At 43.1% G+C, this 21432-nt stretch overlaps 1 protein-coding gene across 10 annotated transcripts in view; it reads left to right on the plus strand.

The window, feature by feature from the left end:
* obscnb (obscurin, cytoskeletal calmodulin and titin-interacting RhoGEF b) overlaps window positions 1–21432 on the plus strand; it is a 93500-nt gene that overhangs the window by 11319 nt on the left and 60749 nt on the right. For 8 of the 10 annotated variants that reach the window (XM_036518790.1, XM_036518797.1, XM_036518796.1 and 5 more), the window contains exons 3-20: window positions 1562–1831; window positions 2569–2829; window positions 4394–4699; window positions 5090–5356; window positions 5775–5881; window positions 6834–7002; window positions 8622–8897; window positions 9703–9978; window positions 10916–11191; window positions 12178–12453; window positions 13361–13636; window positions 14663–14938; window positions 15846–16121; window positions 17013–17288; window positions 18033–18305; window positions 18741–19007; window positions 20513–20782; window positions 21162–21428. In XM_036518790.1, the coding sequence (XP_036374683.1) occupies window positions 1562–1831; window positions 2569–2829; window positions 4394–4699; window positions 5090–5356; window positions 5775–5881; window positions 6834–7002; window positions 8622–8897; window positions 9703–9978; window positions 10916–11191; window positions 12178–12453; window positions 13361–13636; window positions 14663–14938; window positions 15846–16121; window positions 17013–17288; window positions 18033–18305; window positions 18741–19007; window positions 20513–20782; window positions 21162–21428 (4665 nt within the window). The remainder of the gene's footprint in view (window positions 1–1561; window positions 1832–2568; window positions 2830–4393; window positions 4700–5089; window positions 5357–5774; window positions 5882–6833; window positions 7003–8621; window positions 8898–9702; window positions 9979–10915; window positions 11192–12177; window positions 12454–13360; window positions 13637–14662; window positions 14939–15845; window positions 16122–17012; window positions 17289–18032; window positions 18306–18740; window positions 19008–20512; window positions 20783–21161; window positions 21429–21432) is intronic. The other 2 variants (XM_036518794.1, XM_036518795.1) reach the window with 2 other exon arrangements.

Genomic DNA, 21432 nt, shown 5'->3' on the forward strand with positions numbered 1-21432 from the left:
ACATTATGAGCACAGTGTGTTTTTCTGTGCATGGTTTTATTTAAAAATGTGGCTTGGCCATCTTTGTATAGCCCAGAAAGTGAAATAACAATAGCTGTTTAGATTCAGAACAGTGATGTTTGGATTGCTTGGCATGGTTGTCCTGGGTTACAGGAGAGGTATGTTAAAAATAACTGCTTTTCATGTAACCTGATGAGCAGTCATTACTATACTGGACAGCATTGGTTATTTTAGTGTGGAACCCAAAATGCTTGTACTGGGTCATGAAACAATCTTGTTATTAATAATCAGAGTGCATTTACTGTCTTACTATCACCACCAGTAAAATATATTTGCTCTCAAAATATATTTTTGCCATTATGAAATGCTACATTTAACACTATTAAGGTAGTATGTTTAGTTGTAAGTGATTGTGCAGTTCAGGCTTTCAGAATGAATTGGACAGTCTTAAAATAATCCGAAAACACTTAAAAGACATTGTACATTTTTGCTGTCCATATATTCAGTTTACCTTTGATCCCAGGGTCAGGTTTAACTCCCTGCTTTAGGGGGGAAATGATGTTATGGATTCTCATACACTTTTTAATATGAAATAGAGGATATGGCTAACCATGTCTTCATTTGCCATAAGAAATATATGGAGCTTCTGCTGTAACTGTTTATGGCTAGTATTTGGAAACACTTAAAGAGGTGCATAATTATATTGCTTTTGAAGAAGAGCTTGTCACTCTGATGGCTGAAGAAGACTGAAGAAAATGAGGGCTACTGAAAAATTATACTTATACAATATGTATGTATCATTGAAAATGAGTGCAAAGTATTTAATAGAAGTAACAGCCCAAGGCAAGACAGTGCTTGCTTTAAATATTTGCTTTCTTTGCAAAGCAAATGTTGTCTTCTTGTTATATGGATTTTTTCAGGACTGTAGGGAGAATTTATAGGCTCTGGGAAGTGTCCCACCAGATGGAATGAAGGTCTCCTGTTACAGGGTGTGACATTTGTCTCTGGGGGTGGCCCTGGCCAATCTTAACTGCAATATTTGTTTACAAACTTTTGGAAACACAATTAGTGATTTCCTGCTAGCACAGTTCTTTGCGCTGTAGTACATCAGTCTCTCACCAACAGCGGTTATTTTTGTAAAATCCCGCACAGATGTAACTATTGCAATTGGAAATATTAAAGGTTAATAGAGACCTTGCAGCTGCAATGCTTATCAAAGCCTAACTGCGCAGTCTGATCGTCCAAGAAACACAATAGCATAAATACATAATAAAGCAACACATTTTTAAATAAAGTTTAAATAACATTCACTGGAAACAAAATACGTGTTATGTATCTTGTATTCTGAGGCATAACAAGGACGAATACGAAGTAATATAACGACGGCAAAATGTAATTTGACCTACTTTGTTCAGAGACGTTTCTTTGAAGCCAAGTGGCAGTTTAAACCTTCAACCATAAATGCTTGGATGACCTGTTTTGACTGTTTGATTGATTTGCAGGTACACGGATTGACTGCTCGATCAATTGACCGTTTGTTTTTGTCTGGATTGACCACCAGAGCCCAAGGTGCCGTTCAGGACGAAGCTGCAGGATGTGGAGGTGCGGGAGAAGGAGACGGCCATGCTATCGTGCGAGGTGCCCGTCCCTGCCACCAAGGCCAGCTGGTACATGGAGGAGACACGGCTGGAGCAGAGCGCCAAGTACGGCATCGAGGAGGAGGGCACCCTGCGCCGCCTCACCATCCGCAACGTCACCACCAACGACGACGCGGTCTACATCTGCGAGATGAAGGAGGGCAGCCGCACCGTGGCCGAGCTCACCGTCCTAGGTACCACACGCTACCGCACTCTCCGAGGCCTGCTGTCAGATAGTCCATACAGTTGGAGCAGAGTTCCTTGAGTGGTGTTGAGTTTAACTGGTTACTGTAGCTAATTTACATGTGATTTTGTCATATAAAGATCTCAAACTCTGGCCACATAGGAGCAGTGTGTATGCTGGTTAAGTCAGTGTGTTGCAACTGTTAATCACAGAAGTTGTGGGAAAAAGAGAGAACCTCCAGCCAAAGGTAGAAAGGTAGAAACCATTGGGTCAAAACTTAGATAAGTATATTTCATACTTTCAGTTATCAAACAAACTGAATAAACAGGCTATGGCTTTCTTTTTCTTTTCTGAATAATAATACAAAACACAACATTTTTGGAAACACACACCTCCCATCAGTTTTGGGTCCCTTCTTGTGCCTGTACTTCTTCTCGTAAGGAGAGAACAGGGTATTCAAAATATAAGCAAAATGTATAAATGCACAGCCTCACCACAGATTGGGCCCGGTAACCACATGACTTTCTGCCAGTGTTTTCACCTTGTTGAGGTGATGTTGCGGTTCCGGTGGACTGGTGTTGAGGTCTGTGTGGTTCCGGTGGACAGGCAGCTAGGTTTGTGTGCCTCTAAAGGATAAGCCATTAGGTATGTGTGGCTCTGAGGGTTGGGCTGTTTGGTGTGTGTGGCTTTGGGGGATAGGCGTCTAGATGTTTGTGGCCCGGTTTGACCCGTGTCCTTGGCCCACAGGCAACATCACCAAGAAGCTCCCGCGGAAGACAGTTGTGCCGGTGAGCGACACGGTCATCTTCTGTGTTGAGCTGGAGCAGCCGTGCGAGGGGGCCTACTGGACCAGGAACGGCGAGAGGCTGAAGGAGGAAGCCCGCATATGCATCATGTTCTCAGGCCGCCAGTACACCCTCACCATCCGTGACTGCCGCGCTGAAGACTCTGGGGAGATCGCCTTCGTGGCCGGGGACTGCAAGACATCCACTCGGTTCACCGTCACTGGTGAGGGAACACACACTTTCCACACTTTTGCATGTTAATTTGATGTTCTTGGGTATGGGAATGGTGAAATTATTGTGCACTGGCAAAAGATGCACACATCACTGGTCCTATTGTATAATATGGATAAATTTAGTCAATGGCAGCTTTGTTGAAATGTTACCCGGGTTCAGAATTAAATGTATTTAATTCAACGGATGTCAAATGCCTGGAACATTTAGAGTTTAGATTTGGTCATAGTCTGTCAAGTCAATAGCATGTGCTTCATTAGTTTATCATTCCTTTAGTGTTTCTATGCTTTCCCCTGAGGTGGGTGTGACAAGCAAAATTACCAATGAATGGGAGATGAGCATCAGATTTCAGAGAGCTTTTCTTATCGACCTGTGACTGAAATAGAAGGAAAGCCCCTACTTGCTATTCTGCACTGGAATTTCAATCTTCAGGAATGGAACAATAAAATAGATAATGTTTTCCCCCCGCAAAGGTTTAAGCTCTTCATACCTGTCAATCTTCCTAGTACTGACGTTGACCTTCCTTTTAGCAGTATATTCACACTGACCACAAAATGTTGATATTGTAATTGGCCTGGAAGGCTTGGCAGATGATAGTTGGTTTGGGAATTTAGAATGGCTGATGCATCCATAAATCAGTATCCACAAGTGGTTAGATGCAGGGTATGAAAATGTTAATGCAGTGTGTGAATTCACAATTGAGAGAGCTTTACTTCTTAATTCAGGCTAATAGTTGGTTGCTTTGCTGTCTTTACGTGTCAACACATTTACTGTAGTGCATAACAAGTGCAACACAGTGCACAGTATTAATGACACTGATGAGGTTGTATAGCATGTGCTAGCATACGTGCATATGCTCTAAGTATATAGTGTTGAAATAAGAGACATCTATTTTACATGCCTAGCCCAAGCCTGTACAGTATCTGATTAGTCCCACCTTATTCCTGCAAGCATGGAGTGGCTCCTGGATATTTGCAGGAATGTCTGCACCAGGAGCCTCCTAGATAAGGATGTGTTTAAGTCTGGTATGTCTTTGCACCCAGTGTACAGTTACAGGCAACTATACTTACCATTCCCATGCAATGTGTGATTAAAAAGAGATGAGACTGGGCCAGAGCCAAAGACCTAGAAAGCTGAAAGGAAAGAGGGTTCTGAACCAGTCTCACAGAGAAGCAAGGGACGTCTTGGGTAATTTATGTAAATAAATCAGATCAGACAAATAGCATAAAAATGATGGCTGATATCTATTACCATTTCCTTAAAAATAGTCAAGTCAAGGCCTCCAGACCTCCAGGGGGTACAAAGCATATTTGCTTGCTTGTGTATCTCCTTATCAAAGGCAGCTTATAATGTGTTCAGTTTTAGAACTGAACTGCACAAATTGTAATGAACTGACATGGCTGTTGTTTTAGTTGGAGCAACTGAGGTGAGTTACAGCAGCACTGTCCAACTCTCAAACCCAACTCGGACCTGACCCCGTAACCCTCTGTTCTTTAAGCACTGCACCATATGCTGGCCAACGGTGTATGACTCAGCATTTCCCTCCTGTGCTATAGCCCCAAGAAAGCACCCCCCAGACCCCCCAGTCGATCCTGTGGTGCGGAACAAGACCAGCTCCTCGCTGACACTGTGCTGGTCGCCCCCGGACACCGACCGGCCCGTACCCATCTCGGGCTACATTGTGGAGCGGAGGAAGTTGGGCGCTCAGACCTGGGTGAGGTGCCACAGCACTGTGAGCGTGTCCTGCACAGAGTTCACGGTCTGCAACCTCACTGAAGAGGCCAGCTACCAGTTCCGCATCACCGCCCTCAACGACTTCGGCCAGAGCCCCAGCCTGGAGGTGCCTGGAACCTTCTTCCTTGGTGAGTTTCAGAACCATGTTGCCACTTGCCTGTCCTAGCACAGAAAGTCATCAAATTAACGAATGGAATGCATACTGCACCACAGCCATGTGTATTCTCTAAAACCGCACACACCATGTTACCACTCTGTGCATTCTCCAACACAACACACACTGCTCTAAATTTACTCCAACAACATGCACAAGGTCATTTATCCAACCCCTTTCCAAATGCTTAAACTTGTAATTGGAACTTGCTCAGACAAGCTCATTGACATTTGTATGACATGCTATGATACTTGATTCAGGAAATGTTTAGTCCATGCTAGACCTGCGTCACTCTTAGCTGTGTTACAGCTGTGGTTCTTGCAGCCCTTTGACTGTATTCCCTCTGTGGTCTCCTTCCCCCCAGAGCCTGCTGGAGAGGTGACATGCGGCCTGGTGAACAGCACCGCCACAGTGGGCGAGGAGGCATCCTTTACCGTGGAGCTGTCGGCCGTCTGCTCGGGCTCCTGGTCGCTGAACGGCCGAGTCCTGCGCAGCGGCGCGGACTACCTCATCACACGTAACAAGAACACCCACACGCTGGTCATCCGTGAGACCCGCGAGGAGCTGAACGGGGCCGAGATCAAGTTCGTGGGAGGGGGCTCGGAGAGCACCTGCACCCTCAGCGTGAAGGGTAAGCAGACTGGCCCCAGGGGGTACAGGAGGACTGCATGAGCCCTAATAACCTCCACTGGGAGCACAGATGCACTAGTTGTGTTCTGAGGAAGTGATCCACATGGCATGCATAATGCTAACACCTGGCTATAGTTAATACTTTACCCTGCAGATGTATCAAATAAGTAGCATTGAACAGTACCAATGCATTGCATTTCATTTTACTGTAATGCATGGAAACGGGCATTAACCATGTGAGATCCAGTATGTAGCGTCTCCAGAAGAACACACTAAAAACTAATAATGAAAACACTGATAGGGAAATACATATATCACCACAAACCGGTTTGGTCAGTGTTCCAGTGTATTCTACAAAGAACTTTTGAAAAAGCAATTATAGTACCTGCCGTGCTAAAAGTGCCTTTTTTAATTCCCAGCTGCCCCGATAGGGTTCATCAACAAATCTGCGCAGACGGAGGTGGTGAGCTGCATTGCACACTCCTCTGCCCAGCTACAGGCAGAAGTATCAGACGCCAAGATCTCGGTGGGTAAAGGGAGATGTCCGCTGGCATGGGTTCAGCTGGCAAGGGCTGAAGGCCAATAGCTTATCTGAATGAGGTTTTTATTTTCTTTTTTTTTATCCCCACCCACTGTAGGCTATTCAGTAGACTGACCCCATACCCTATACAGCAAGTTTAGTCATTTTGGGGTGCCCTGTAGAAATAACCACGAGGTCTGACTTTTTACAGACACCTTTGTATCGTCTAATCTTAACCATCCCAGAACTATCCAAATTCATAAGGGCTCACAATGAATGGCTAGACTTGGACAATTATGAACTTACTACTTTCTCTATTCCTTTTCTTCTTTTCTGTCACATAATGTGACAAATCCCACAGTACCACGAACAATACATCCCACCATTAGTCCTGTTTGGATAGCCTATATTACATTATATTTCACCTATCGCTACATTTTTTCATAGCAAATTGCAATTTTCCTGCAATTTGCAAAGTATTGCGGCTACAATTACAGCAACAACTATTGTCTGATTATAATTTGCTTTATTTAAATTTGACATTTTGCTGTTCACTATATTGAAGGTTTACTGTTTTTGAAAAATTGTAAAATAATACAGTGCCTTCTTTTGCAATTAATTTAATGGCATAGTTGCAAACCTCTTTCCTCTCTTCACTGTGCATAGTATATCAATGTATGTGTATATCTGACAAGCTTCTGTTGCACAAATTCATCTGAGTGATGTTATTTTAAACCATGTAGAGGGGAGGTAAGCAACCTTGTTGAATAAAGTTATTAGCAACAGACATATATTAGCATTTTTCATTATACTGATTTTATATTTTCACATACTTTATTTTATCCCTTGATTTTTTGTTGCAGCAGTCTCATACAACATCCAATAAATTGGATTGATTTGGACCATTCTGGCTGTTCATACACAGTAGCAGTTACTTTTTTCACGGTTGTGGTCACAGGTGATCTGGATGAAAGACGGCCGGGAGCTGCGGTTGGGCAAGAAGTACGAGAGCGTGAGCACGGACCGCAAGCGGATCCTAATAGTGCATAACGTGACGGAGGAGGACGTGGGTGTCTACGAGTGCGTCTGCGATGGCGACCGCCTATCACTGCAGCTCGCTCTCAAAGGTACAGTACCACTGTCACTGCTCGGGGTCACACAAGCCATGCAGGTCGGAGGAGGTGCACGTCACTACGTAAATCCTCATAAAGCATTAGGCTTAGCAATTTCACTTGTATTTACAGAAGATATGTCTGACTATTAATGCAACTGTATAATCAAACAAAAAAATCGCATTAATATTTCAACATTTATGACAGTTTCAGTCAATACCATGACATCCAGTTGTAAGAAAGTTTCATTACACATTACAGTTCAGTTTGAAGCATACTTGATATGTGTTCTTGGTAGGAATGGCATGCATTTAAATTTGGATCGAAAAGCATTGGATAAAAACTGGAAAGTAACATCATTTGTTGTCTACTGGGATGTCATTTGTTGTCTACTGTGATCTCTGCTGTAGTTTTTAGAGCAAAAGTGAAACAATGATATTTTGCACTTTGATCCAGGTTTTATTAATTGTGTTGCACATTCCCAGAAGTTAGTCTGAGTGAGTGAGTCTAAAAAGAATGCTATTTCACACAACAGTGGTGAAACAGTTTTACTTACTATATGACTGCAGCAAAAGTCAGACTTGCCTCCAACAGCTCTTAAAAGATTTCATGTGTATATGATTATTCATTTTGTCCTGGGAAATCATGTAATTATTGCACGGGGTGTGCAATGATGCTGTAAAAAGTAAATTGCACTCGATGATTGAAAGCGATGAAGGAAAGGTTACCAAGCAAACAACATTCTGGCTTCTGAGCAAATCATGTATAATAAAGTATTTTTACTTCAGCTAGGGTCACTACACAGGCAAAAGCAAACACAGGGGGATAAGGGTGGCCTCTGACCTACTGGGTGTGGAAAGCCTCTCACACCAGCTGACATATGTAGCAAGAGAAGCTGTGTTTGAGGGAAGGCAGCAGGTGTCTGAGTCAATTGCATGAAACAAGGATCCAGCCCTCCACACATACACGCACACACACAGACCAATACAAGTATACGCGCACACACACACACACACACACACACACACACACATACACACACACACATGCACTTAGGGAGACGGCTTCTCAGAGGCTGATTGGCAATATTAATAATAAGAAATACACAAAACTCTAAAAGCCTTAGCAGTACATCCATGGTGTTGGTTCTGTTGCTTTCGTCTCTTTAATACGCTTCTTAAGTGGACCATCTTAAAAACGAAAACATTTATATTTCATACAGTTGTGCACAAATATCTTATCATTGTTAATAAATAATATCAAACCAGATGGTAGACTGTTGATGTAATTAGATTCAGTTATGTGTGAAAGAGTTGAAATGTTGAATTAAATTGAATGTTGAAAAAAAAAAAATTAAAATATATCTAGAGTGCATTCTCTTGGGGCAGAATTTCTGCTGAATTTAATTATTTTAGGGAGAGTGCCTGTTATCATTTCTCTTATGTCATTTTCCTTTTGGTCCCCGCTGAATTGAACAAAGAAAATGCGTACAAAGTGCCACAGGAAAAATGGCATTTCCTTAAAATTATTAAAGCTTACTGAATAGCATTCTAAATAGACAGGTCCTGGTAGGCAGGTTTGGGAAACTGCACAGTAGAACAGCAGCGGCATGGTGCCTTGCTTTTGTCCACCAGAGGTGCCGGGCAAGTTTGTGAGCAGGCCCAAGGGCACCACCGGGATAACATCCCGGCTCTCGGGAGACCTGGAGTTGAGTTGCGAGGTGTCGTCCGCCAGCACGGCGGTGGTGTGGAAGAAGGATCACATGGAGATCAGGGAGGACCAGAGGACCTCCTTCATATCACAGGGCACGCTGCGAAAGCTGGTCATCAAGAATGCGAAGAAGAGCGACGAGGGCCAGTACAGCTGCGAGACGGCAGAGGACAAACTGACATTCCACGTCGTGGTTAAGGGTGAGCATGACGACAGACGGAAAAAAGGGAGCAGGGTATTTTCAGGCCTTTCTCTTCCTATTTATGCAACTGAGGGACAGCCAGACTGGCCGTGGTCCAAATTCTGCCAGCTGAACCACTTTGGAGCTCCACAGGAGGAATTATGCAGTGCATTATGTTTAATTTCCAAAATTTAAAGCGTTTAATTCCCATATACAACAGATAGCAATTCTCTTTAATATACTGTAAGTTGTAGAGCGAATCGATGACAAAAATCAGGACAAATCATATTCAGAAGAATAGTTCAGAAGAATGAATGAGGACATGAACGTTTACAGGGGGTTGTCTGAATCCCTAGAGCCAAAACAAGATTTCCATTGCTTTCCTTAGTGTGGAACCTGGGTCTTTGGCTCAGAAAGCCAATCCTATCTCTTGGTGCGCAGAAAGTCTGCAGCTGCGGACCTTACAGATGGGACTCAAATTCTGCAAATATCAGAATATATAACCAGATATCTTTGCAAGAATTGTTTCTTGTTCTTTGGAACTGTCCACTGTTTAGTGATATGTTACAGTGTGTTGTCCGTGTAACTGATTGTTACATTTCTGTTTCTCGTCTACCACTTTTTAAAATCAGAACCAAATGATAGTTCTGGAAACCTGGTTTTTGTACAGTCATGTTTTGTGCATAATCACCTGTCCCTGTTTGAGTCAGTGTTGTCACACCAGACTGCTTCAGGATGTTAGCCTTCTTTCCATTGACTCCTGAGAGAGCCCAGGCAAAAGGCCTATACTCATGATTTCCTGGCGCAATTCCTGTGTCCTTTAGAAACAAAGTCAACATTTGTGAAGAAGACGGTGACAAAGACAGAGTTCTCCTCCGCCAGTGGAGAGACAGTGATCTTGTCCTGTGAGGTGAACCATGCTAGTGCCCAGGGCAAGTGGTTCAAGAAAGGACAGGAAGTGAAGCTGGGAGCGGACGCTGTCATGGAAGTGGACGGCACAACCAGGAAGCTGATTCTGAAGAACGTGAAAGCCAGTGATACAGGCGCATACTCGTTCAAACTACCTGATGATGAGATAACATTCAATGTGAACATCAAGGGTAAGGGAAATAGCCATGATCCTATGGAAATGCATTTATAGCCCCAGTATGTACATGTAACCCTTTAAACAAGAAATGTTTCTTGGTGCACTGAGCAAAAAATACTTTTTAGAGATAGTAATAGGTGTGTTATCAAATAGTTTTAAGTAATTAGTGAAGTTATAGTTATACATTTCTGTCATCACTAAAACTCCCTTTCACACCCAACCAAAACATGGGTGACTATCAGAAAAGAGAAACTGACAAATGAAAAATATAACAGAAAAAATAACAATAGCAATTTAAAGAAGTTATTCAGCTTCTTTTGATGATGACTTCATTTAACATAGCACGGGAAACTTGAGCCATCAGTACTAGACTCAACAAGCTTTGACAAGCCCAAGTAACCTATTTAAACTTGTAATAGCTATGGAAAGGAAGTCAACTGTTGAGGGCCCAATTTTCAAATAGTGCTGATTCACAAGAGATTCTTCTGTGAATCAGTGTGAAATTGTACCTTCAAACAATCTTGCTGTAAGGAATCTCCATAAGGTCTTTTTTCAGAATTCAGACCTCTTTAGTTATTTTTGGCAAGTCTGTTACTCACCCACATTCGTTGACCAGCTCTTATGTCACTGCTGGAAGCAAAGACTGTCCTTCCACTGTGTTGTTGGTCAGACGTTTCTATGTCCTCCTTTGGAAGTATCTTTGTATGTTTCCATATGTTTGGAATTGGTATCAGTCGTATCTGTACCCTCTGTGCCACTGTTCCCATCACTGTTTAATGTCAGTCCTGTATGTTTGATGGAGATGTAGTTTAGTCTCTCTGGGACTCCATCTCCTCCCCATGTCTGTCCAGTCCAGAACACTGTCTGTTTTTGGGATGTTGGGATACTGAGTTTCACAGAACTGCAGGTTAGTGATAATGTACCTGCCCACTCCACCACTCTCCCCTCAGAAACCCAGGCTGCATTTGCAAACAAGGAGTCCGTTCAGAAGGAGGTGAAAGCCACTCTCTCCCAGAAAGCCACTCTGAGCTGTGAGGTGTCGGACACTCAGACTGAGGTGAAGTGGTACAAGGACGGCAAGCTGCTGAGCTCCAGCAAGAAGATCCACGTGGAGTCAAAGGGCAAGAGCCGACAGCTGGTGCTGGACAGCGTGGAGAAGAAGGATGCTGGGGAGTACACCTGTGAGGCTGGAGCAGAGAAGCTGCTCTTTAAGATACAGGTGGCAGGTAGGAGGGTGTCTCTGCCATCTTTCCTTGGTTTCTCTGCTTTTGGTTTCAGTCTACTGAGTTGCTGTCACTCCCTGTCTGCTGCTTTGTCCACAAGGGATAATCTTTTCCTGTAATAGGAAAATGGGAATATTTCACTTTCTGTCCCTGGCTCTATTATAATTGAATGCCTAATTATATTGATTAGTATAACCACATATACCCAATAATATTTTTTATGGACAGATTCCCCTCCACTGAAGGCAAATATAAAAAAACAATTTGATTTAACATTGCCCTTCATTATTTTTTAGGTAGAATATGTTCAAGTTTGAACTGTTCTAAAAGCATTGAAAAAATGATATGATATATGAATATCATGGAGGGATGAATTCCATTAAAATTGGTAAGGATTCTGTCTGGATAGTGGTTGTCAGTAATTTTGCTTTCTTGAGTAGTGTCAAAGAATCAGAAATGGCTAAATATAATGGTGACATAATTTGATTCACTAAACTGTATGATAACTTTGTCTTGTCGTTAATATCCCATCTGTCCATGTAGTGTTCTTGTTTGGACTTCTATAGCACACCCAGATTAATTCCCCCCATTGATTTACCAGCACCAAGTTTAAACCAGGCTATTGGAGCCATTTTTCCTCAGTATCTACAGTGTCACCTGCATACTCTTTATTTGTCATCATTGTTCAAGAATTCTCTTTCCCTCATTCAGTGTATGTTCAATGTTTTTGGTTTTCATGTATTCATTATAAATAACATGTTTGTTTGTCATGGTCAAGGCTGTACTATTTGCATCACTGTTTGGTGTCAGTCCTGCTACTGATTGAGTTTATGATGGAGGTGTAGTTATAGGTTCTCGGAGACTCCAGCTCCTCCCCATGTCTGCTCCAGTCCAGAGCAGAGTCTGTTTTTGGGATGTTGGGATAGTGAGTTGCACAGAACTGCAGGTTAGTGATGATGTACCTGCCCACTCCACCACTCTCCCCTCAGAAACCCAGGCTGCATTTGCAAACAAGGAGTCCGTGCAGAAGGAGGTGAAAGCCACTCTCTCCCAGAAAGCCACTCTGAGCTGTGAGGTGTCGGACGCTCAGACTGAGGTGAAATGGTACAAGGACAGCAAGCTGCTGAGCTCCAGCAAGAAGATCCACGTGGAGTCAAAGGGCAAGAGCCGACAGCTGGTGCTGGACAGCGTGGAGAAGAAGGATGCTGGGGAGTACACCTGTGAGGCTGGAGCAGAGAAGCTGCTCTTTAAGATACAGGTGGCAGGTAGGGAGGGTCTCTGCCGTCCGTCTCTGGTTACTTTGCATTTTGCTTCAGTCTTTGGACGTCTCATCACTTAGTTTCTTCTGCTGCTTTCAGAAGGAACAACATTGTTATGGAATGGGAACCATGGGATTCTCTCCTTTTAGTGCAATCTTCCATGGACATGTGCAAATGGTGCATTTTCACCATTTATCAGCATGATTTGTACATTGTGCCATGTTCACTTTCAAACAATTATGGAAGCTGTAGAAATGGAGAACCTCAAAATCAGGCTTAAGATTCTTCTGACAGAACATTAGAATGCAGTCAGATATAACTGGGGAGGACTTTTGGCTTTTGGAACAGTGACAGCATCTCACTAATGGTAAAATATAGTGATGACGTTATTGATTCTCATCATGCACTCCAAGCATATTTCACCACATAATATTTCCTCTCAAAGTGCAGAATTATTCTTCTTCACTTATGAGTAAGGAAGGTGAAACATTATCTTTTGGTATTCAAGGATTCTTTTTTTCGGAAGCAAACTGGATTCAGGCTATTTGGACAGAAGACATCTCATCAGTCTTCACCTGATTGTCATTATTCATCTTTAAAGTTCCTGTTTCCCTCAGTGAAATTATCTTTGTTGCTTTCCCTTATGTTGTTCTTCTTTTTCTGTTAGATAGTGTATTTGCGACATCAAATATGTACTTTTCCCGATACTGTGTGATGCCTTGTCTGTGTCAGCCCTGTTATTGTTCACTTGAGCTCCTAACGGAGATGTAGTTCAGTCTCTCTGGGTCTCCAGCTCCTCCCCATGTCTGTCCAGTCCAGAGCAGAGTCTTTTGTTGTGATGCTTGGATACTGAGCTGCACAGAACTGCAGGTTAGTGATAATGTACCTGCCCACTCCACCACTCTCCCCTCAGAACCCCAGGCTGCCTTTGCAAACACGGAGTCCGTGCAGAAGGAGGTGAAAGCCACTCTCTCCCAGAAAGCCACTCTGAGCTGTGAGGTGTCGGACACTCAGACTGAGGTGAAATGGTACAAGGACGGCAAGCTGCTGAGCTCCAGCAAGAAGATCCATGTGGAGTCAAAGGGCAAGAGCCGACAGCTGGTGCTGGACAGCGTGGAGAAGAAGGATGCTGGGGAGTACACCTGTGAGGCTGGAACAGAGAAGCTGCTCTTTAAGATACAGGTGGCAGGTAGGAGGGTGTCTCTGCCATCTTTCCTTGGTTTCTCTTCTTTTGGTTTCAGTCTATTGAGTTGCTGTCACTCCCTGTCTGCTGCTTTGTCCACAAGGGATAATCTTTTCCTGGAGGAGAGACATGACAATATTTCACTTTCCTGCCATGACTCAATTAAATGGAATACCTAATACAGTCAGTTGGTATTACCTCATATAATCAGCAAGAATTTTTGTTGACAGTTTATTCTCCAGTGAAGGCAAATGAAAGATAATATATGATTTAATAATCAATAGGTCAGATTGTTTGTAAGTTCAAATTTGCCACTCTGGTTAAGAGTGTCTGCTCAATGACTAAACAAAAATATGTTTCAGGTATTCTGAAAGTAGTGAAAAATTGAGATGCGCTATGAATATTGTGGAGGGATAAGTTCCATAAAACTGGTAGGAATTCAGTCTGGTCAGTGCTGGTAAGGAATTCTGCCGACAGTAATAGTGCCAAGGAATCAGAAATGGCTAAATATAGTGGTGACATAATTTGATCCACTGAACTGTGCGGTGAGCTTGTCTAGTCATTCATATTCCTTCTATTCATGTAGTGCTCTCTTTTAGGCATTTATAGTGCACTCACATTTATTCCCTCCTTTGACTTACCAGCACCAAGTTTAAACCAGACTATTAGATCCAGTTTTCCTCAGCATCTATAATATAGTCACCATTTTCTTTATTTGTCATCATCACTGTTAAAAAAATCAATTTTCTGCTCAGTGAGAGTATCTTCATTTTTTGTTTCCCATGCGTTAGTTATCAGTAACATGTTTTTTCCATGGTCAAGGCTTTCCCGTTTGCATAACTGTTTGGTGTCAGTCCTGCCACTGATTGAGTGTATGATGGAGGTGTAGTTATAGGCTCTTGGAGACTCCAGCTCCTCCCCATGTCTGCTCAGTCCAGAGCAGAGTCTGCTTTTGTGATGTTGGGATACTGAGCTAAACAGAACTGCAGGTTAGTGATGATGTACCTGCCCACTCCACCACTCTCCCCTCAGAAACCCAGGCTGCGTTTGCAAACAAGGAGTCCGTTCAGAAGGAGGTGAAAGCCACTCTCTCCCAGAAAGCCACTCTGAGCTGTGAGGTGTCGGAAGCTCAGACTGAGGTGAAATGGTACAAGGACGGCAAGCTGCTGAGCTCCAGCAAGAAGATCCACGTGGAGTCAAAGGGCAAGAGCCGACAGCTGGTGCTGGACAGCGTGGAGAAGAAGGATGCTGGGGAGTACACCTGTGAGGCTGGAGCAGAGAAGCTGCTCTTTAAGATACAGGTGGCAGGTAGGGAGGGTCTCTGCCGTCCGTCTCTGGTTACTTTGCATTTTGCTTCAGTCTTTGGACTTCTCATCACTTAGTTTCTTCTGCTGCTTTCAGAAGGAACAACATTGTTATGGAGTGGGAACCATGGGATTCTCTCCTTTTAGTGCAATCTTCCATGGACATGTGCAAATGGTGCATTTTCACCATTTATCAGCATGATTTGTACATTGTACCATGTTCACTTTCAAACAATTATGGATGCCTTAAAAATAGAGAACTCCAAAATCAGGCATAAGATTCTCATGAAAGAACATTAGAATGCAGTCAGATATAACTGGAGAGGACTTTTGGCTTTTGGAACAGTGACAGCATCTCACTAATGGTAAAATATAGTGATGACGGTATTGATTCTCATCATGCACTCCAAGCATATTTCACCACATAATATTTCCTCTCAAAGTGCAGAATTATTCTTCTTCACTTATGAGTAAGGAAGGTGAAACATTATCTTTTGGTATTCAAGGATTCTTTTTTTCGGAAGCAAACTGGATTCAGGCTATTTGGACAGAAGACATCTCATCAGTCTTCACCTGATTGTCATTATTCATCTTTAAAGTTCCTGTTTCCCTCAGTGAAATTATCTTTGTTGCTTTCCCTTATGTTGTTCTTCTTTTTCTGTTAGATAGTGTATTTGCAACATGAAATATGTACCTTTCCCGATACTGTGTGATGCGTTGTCTGTGTCAGCCCTGTTACTGTTTATTTGAGCTCCTAACGGAGATGTAGTTCAGTCTCTCTGGGTCTGCAGCTCCTCCCCAAGTCTGTCTAGTCCAGAACACTGTCTGTTTTTGGGATGTTGGGATAGTGAGTTGCACAGAACTGTAGGTTAGTGATGATGTACCTGCCCACTCCACCACTCTCCCCTCAGAACCCCAGGCTGCGTTTGCAAACAAGGAGTCCGTTCAGAAGGAGGTGAAAGCCACTCTCTCCCAGAAAGCCACCCTGAGCTGTGAGGTGTCGGACGCTCAGACTGAGGTGAAATGGTACAAAGACGGCAAGCTGCTGAGCTCCAGCAAGAAGATTCACGTGGAGTCAAAGGGCAAGAGCCGACAGCTGGTGCTGGACAGCGTGGAGAAGAAGGATGCTGGGGAGTACACCTGCGAGGCTGGAGCAGAGAAGCTGCTCTTTAAGATACAGGTGGCAGGTAGGGAGGGTCTCTGCTGTCTGTTTCTGGTTACTTTGCATTTTGCTTCAGTCTTTGGACTTCTCATCACTTAGTTTCTTCTGCTGTTCTGCTGCTTTCACAAGGAACAACATTGTTATGGAGTGGGAACCATGGGATCTCTCTTTTTAGTGCAATCTTCCATGGACATGTGCAAATGGTGCATTTCCACCATTTTATCAGCATGATTTTCACATTGTGCCATGTTCACTTTCAAACAATTATGGATGCCTTAAAAATGGAGAACTCCAAAATCAGGCATAAGATTCTCATAAAATCAAATTTTAATTCGGTGGGATATGAGTGGCTAGAACTTTCACTTTTTGGAACAGCGGTAAGGTCTCACTAAAAATATGTTGATGCCCTCATTTGCTCCCTGTATAAGTCCCAAGCAGATTTCACCCCATAGTATTTCTTTTGTAATTGCAAAATTCTTCTTCACAGACATGTAAGGAAAGTGATTCATTTTCTTTTCATATTCAAGGGTTCTGTATTTCTGAGGCAAACTGGATTCAAGCTATTTTGTCTGAAAATGCTGTGTGAGCCTTTAATTGTTTGTTGATTCAGTCAGTGAAATTGTCTTTTCCACTTTCACTAATAGTGTTATCCTACATTTGTTAATGATAGATACTGTAGTTTCATCATGAAGTATGTACCTTTCCTATTATTATTTAGAGTATTGCTTGTGTCACTCCCGCCACTATTCGTTTGAGTTCCTGATAGAGGTATAAATCAGGCTGTCTGAGGCTCCAGCTCCTCCCCATGTCTGCTCAGTCCAGAGCAGAGTCTGTTTTTGTGAAGTTGGGATACTGAGCTGCACAGAACTGCAGGTTAGTGATGATGTACCTGCCCATTCCACCACTCTCCCCTCAGAAACCCAGGCTGCGTTTGCAAACAAGGAGTCCGTTCAGAAGGACGTGAAAGCCACTCTCTCCCAGAAAGCCACCCTGAGCTGTGAGGTGTCGGACGCTCAGACTGAGGTGAAATGGTACAAAGACGGCAAGCTGCTGAGCTCCAGCAAGAAGATCCACGTGGAGTCAAAGGGCAAGAGCCGACAGCTGGTGCTGGACAGCGTGGAGAAGAAGGATGCTGGGGAGTACACCTGTGAGGCTGGAGCAGAGAAGCTGCTCTTTAAGATACAGGTGGCAGGTAGGGAGGGTCTCTGCTTTTGGCTTCAGTCTTTGGACTTTGGACACTGTCAGTGTCTGGCTGCGGAAATATCTAACTGGAACACTTTTCCTGGAAGAGAAACTTTGGGCTGCTCACACTCAGGTTCCACTTCCATGGGAGGTTGTTTTTTTTGTTTTACTTTGGAAATGAATAACTCTGTTTTATCTTATTTCTCCTGGAATTACAGAAGCACTGAAATATTAAAACCCTCATATGGCTATTTTGGAACACTGACATGATGATGATAGGAAGAGGAAGTCATTTTGGACACAATTGGATTTAGTCATGAACTTATTGGACTCTCTTATCTGCTCTTATTAACCCAGCACCTCTCCATAATGTTTGACATTACCATGTTGGATCCTTCTTTAGGGATTTATTGGAGACACAATAACTTTCTCTCCACTGCCAGGACAACTGGATTTAATACATTTTCCCAAATGCCTTCTTTCACTTGCTATTTGTCATTGTAGTGATTCTGATCATTAGGTATGATTCTATCATCTGTTATTCACCTCAGAGGTGAGCTCAAAGGTCTGTTTTTCTGGAATTCCTCCTACTGACTGCTGAAATGTTTAAGCCCAATACTGTCACTTTTTCTTTTCGGCCACGTCATTACTTTCTTGTTTGAGGTCACTCTTCCTGTAACGTCCATGTCATGCGTTCAGTTTCCACAGGTCTGTCTCCATTAACTACTGTTGTATGCAATATCTTCTTCTGTAGAATCCATTGCCCAATTCCAGAACAAGTCTGCTGTGAAGGACGCGGTGATGGTGCAGGAGAGTGAGGATATTGTACTAGCCACAGAACTGACGTCAGACGCTACTGTGAGGTGGTTCAGGGACGGTGTGGAGCTGAAGGAGAGCAAGAAGTATGTGATGAAGAAGGAGGGTATGTCTCGCACCCTGGTGGTGAAGTCCTCTGAGGTCAAAGACAGTGGCACGTACTCCTGCCAGACTGCTGATGACAAGCTTGACTTCAAAGTCCAAGTCAAAGGTAAATTAATAAATTTATTTTCTATCTGGATTCATTTTGATCTTAAAAGTAAAGATGTTTGGTGTTAACTACTTTTTATTTGTGTTATATTTTAGTCAAACTGTGTTTAGCACTGTTTCAGGGAGGTTGTAAATGTACTGTTATTAGTTGTTGTCTGCTGTTCAATTTAATATCTATTAAATGACATTCAGATATTGTGTAAACTTATTTTCACACTGCATTGACATTGAGTTTTAGCTAGGTAGTAGTTTTGGCAACTATTTATTTATATATTCATTAAATAAAATCAGTACTGGAGAGTAAGTGAGATGCAGAGTGTTTTTTAGTCAATGTAATCACACTTTCTCCTAACACTGGAGGTTATTTGTCTCAGTAACTATCCAAAGTCTTATCTGGAGTAAGAACTAAACAGCTAAACTCTCCGTTGTCCCTCAGAGCCTGCCTTGAAGTTCATTGTGAAGCTGGAGCCGGTGGCTGCCGAGCTGGGCGGGACCCTGACGCTGACCTGCGAGCTGAACCGGGCCAGAGGGGACGTGCTGTGGCGCCACAATGGCACCGAGATCAAGCCCAGCAGCAAGTTCCGCATGAGCGCAGACGGCGCCAAGCGGGTCCTTGCAGTGACCGGGGTGGCCCCGGAGGACGAGGGGGAGTACAGCTGCGAGTGCAAGGACGACAAGACCTCCGTCAAGATCTCCACTAAAGGTGGGAGAGAGCACTGTAGCTTTAGGATTACAGGGTCTCCTGGTTATCACCATCCCATAATGCCATAAAGTGTTGTGCACATTGTAATGGACTTACAATGGGTACTGAGTGACAGACTCTACAGATGTCTATATGACACTGGTTCACAGGGCAGAAATAAGACAAATTATTTATAATGTATTTTTAACAGTTAGGTAAGCTGTGAATTTACCAAGGGCTGTGAAATGTAGACAGACGTTGTTATTGCCTTTGCCGTATCTCTTATTTTTTGTGAGTAGATCAGCATGTCTAAAAGTAAATAAGTGCTAGCTGAAATAAATGATTTTAATGCATATTTTAATGAAATATATTACTGGATTTAGTTTTCCTTGTATAAATTGTTGAACCTACCGCTGTGCAGTACCTTAAAAGGGATTGTATTTGTAACTTACATCAAAAGAACACATCAATGCTGTTTATTTTCATCTGGTGGAGTGACTAACTACAATTAGCCCACTTATTAGAAAGCATAACTATTTTTGCTGGATGTGGTGCTAAATTTAAAACTAGTCAGTCCAGAGAAGGTCATAAATCTTTTTTTGTGGAATATTCATTCAGTTGCAAGCAGCATCGGTCCCTTGGATAGAATGGGCACTCTAATTTGGTGTAAACCAGAGCAGGTCACACACTGCCTTGATTTACATACTGCACTCTAAAGGTGGGGTGCAAAGTTTGTACCCTGCGCACGTTAATCTCGGCAGACAGAAATATCATTGATCTCATATGAACTGAGGTCGTTCACCCATATGTAGCCTCACAACCCCTTTTTTAGTCTCTGGACAGAATTTGTCCCTGCCACGTATCCTTAAAACATCCAGCCAACATTTCAGCTTGGAGGCCTGTGAGGGTTCTTAGCAGCCTCTGATGACCTCTGTGATATTTTTGTGAGAGGTTTTTTATTACTATTATTACTTTTTTGTTATACAGTAATATCCATATTGTCATATCCAGCCAATCTGTTTGTTTTTTGCTGTATTGCAATCTATTTAGACATGCAATCCCATGGAAACATTTGTTAATTTTTCTTTGAAGTGTATCGTTATGAGATATTATTCAGCATAATGATTTCATTTACAACATTTCCAAAATGCATCACTGTTATCTTATCAAGAGGCATTTGTACACATTTATAATGGCAAGTAAAGTGTCATCAAACTCCATTACTTTGGCACAACACCTCACTGCCATGTAGATTGACACAATGCATTTTATCAGTGGAATACACAATGCATTGTATATTCTGGTTATAAAACATTGTGTGGATTGTTAGTATGCACACTGCTGTGTAAAAGTCTTAAATGTTTGGGGTTTGAAACTGTGAGACATAAAGTAGCACATAGATTATATTATGAACATGTTCAAATGCCTATTTGCAGTGTAATAAAGCATTATTTATATGTTATGAAGCATCACAAAGGATGTAAAGATGTAACTTGTAATACTGAAACACATAAACTGTGTTTCAGCTCCTCGGCTGGTGAGGTTCACAGCAAAGCTGAACAACGTGGCAGCAGTGGAAGGGAAGGACGCCATCTTTAAGTGCACTGTGACCCCGGCCGACGTGAAGGTCAGGTGGCTCCGCAACGGAACGGCCATCACCACCGGGCCCAAGTTCAAGATCACACACGAGGGGACCAGCCACTCCCTCACCATCACCTCAGTCAGCTCGGAGGACGCCGGGGAGATCACTGCTGACGCCGAGGGCAAAGTCTCTTCAGCCAACCTCCAAGTGCAACGTGAGGAGAAGTCTGCTTGTCTTTGTAGTGCACACAGTCTACACTGTCTTTGTCTTCAAGGTTCATGTAGTCTGTTGGAGAGTATTTTGAAGCACCTTAGACTTACCTTAGAGTCACCATGTCCTCATGGACGTGACCCAGTCAAATTCCCAAACTGGCTCTCAAAGTTCGGCCACCTAATAATATCCTTACTGTTAACTGAATAGATAATCCCCTTCACTCCCTACCCACCTTGATTCCCTAGGTTGTCATTGCAAAAGAAATCAAGTTCTCAGTTGACCCTTCAGATTAAATTAAAATGTAGTAATTAAAGAAACCCAGCCGGCTCGCTTTAATCTGTGAAATAATAGCGCTGTGGGGAATGTGTGCGTCCTTGTAGCGATGCCAGTGACCTTCAAGAAGAAGCTGGAGAACTGCACGGTGCAAGAGCAGCAGGAGGTGAAGATGGAGGTGGAGCTGAGCAAGCCGTCGGCCGACGTCAAGTGGATGAAGAACAGCGTGGTGCTGCAGCCCGGCGGCAACGTGGAGATCCACGTTGATGGGGCCCGGCAGACCCTCGTCCTGAAGAGTGTCACCATGAGCGACCGCGGCTACTACTCCTGCGAGACGCTTGACGACAAGACCCAGGCCAAACTCACTGTGGAAAGTAA

This window comes from Megalops cyprinoides, chromosome 24 (assembly GCF_013368585.1).
Source record: "Megalops cyprinoides isolate fMegCyp1 chromosome 24, fMegCyp1.pri, whole genome shotgun sequence".
Classification (NCBI taxonomy): Eukaryota; Metazoa; Chordata; class Actinopteri; order Elopiformes; family Megalopidae; genus Megalops; species Megalops cyprinoides.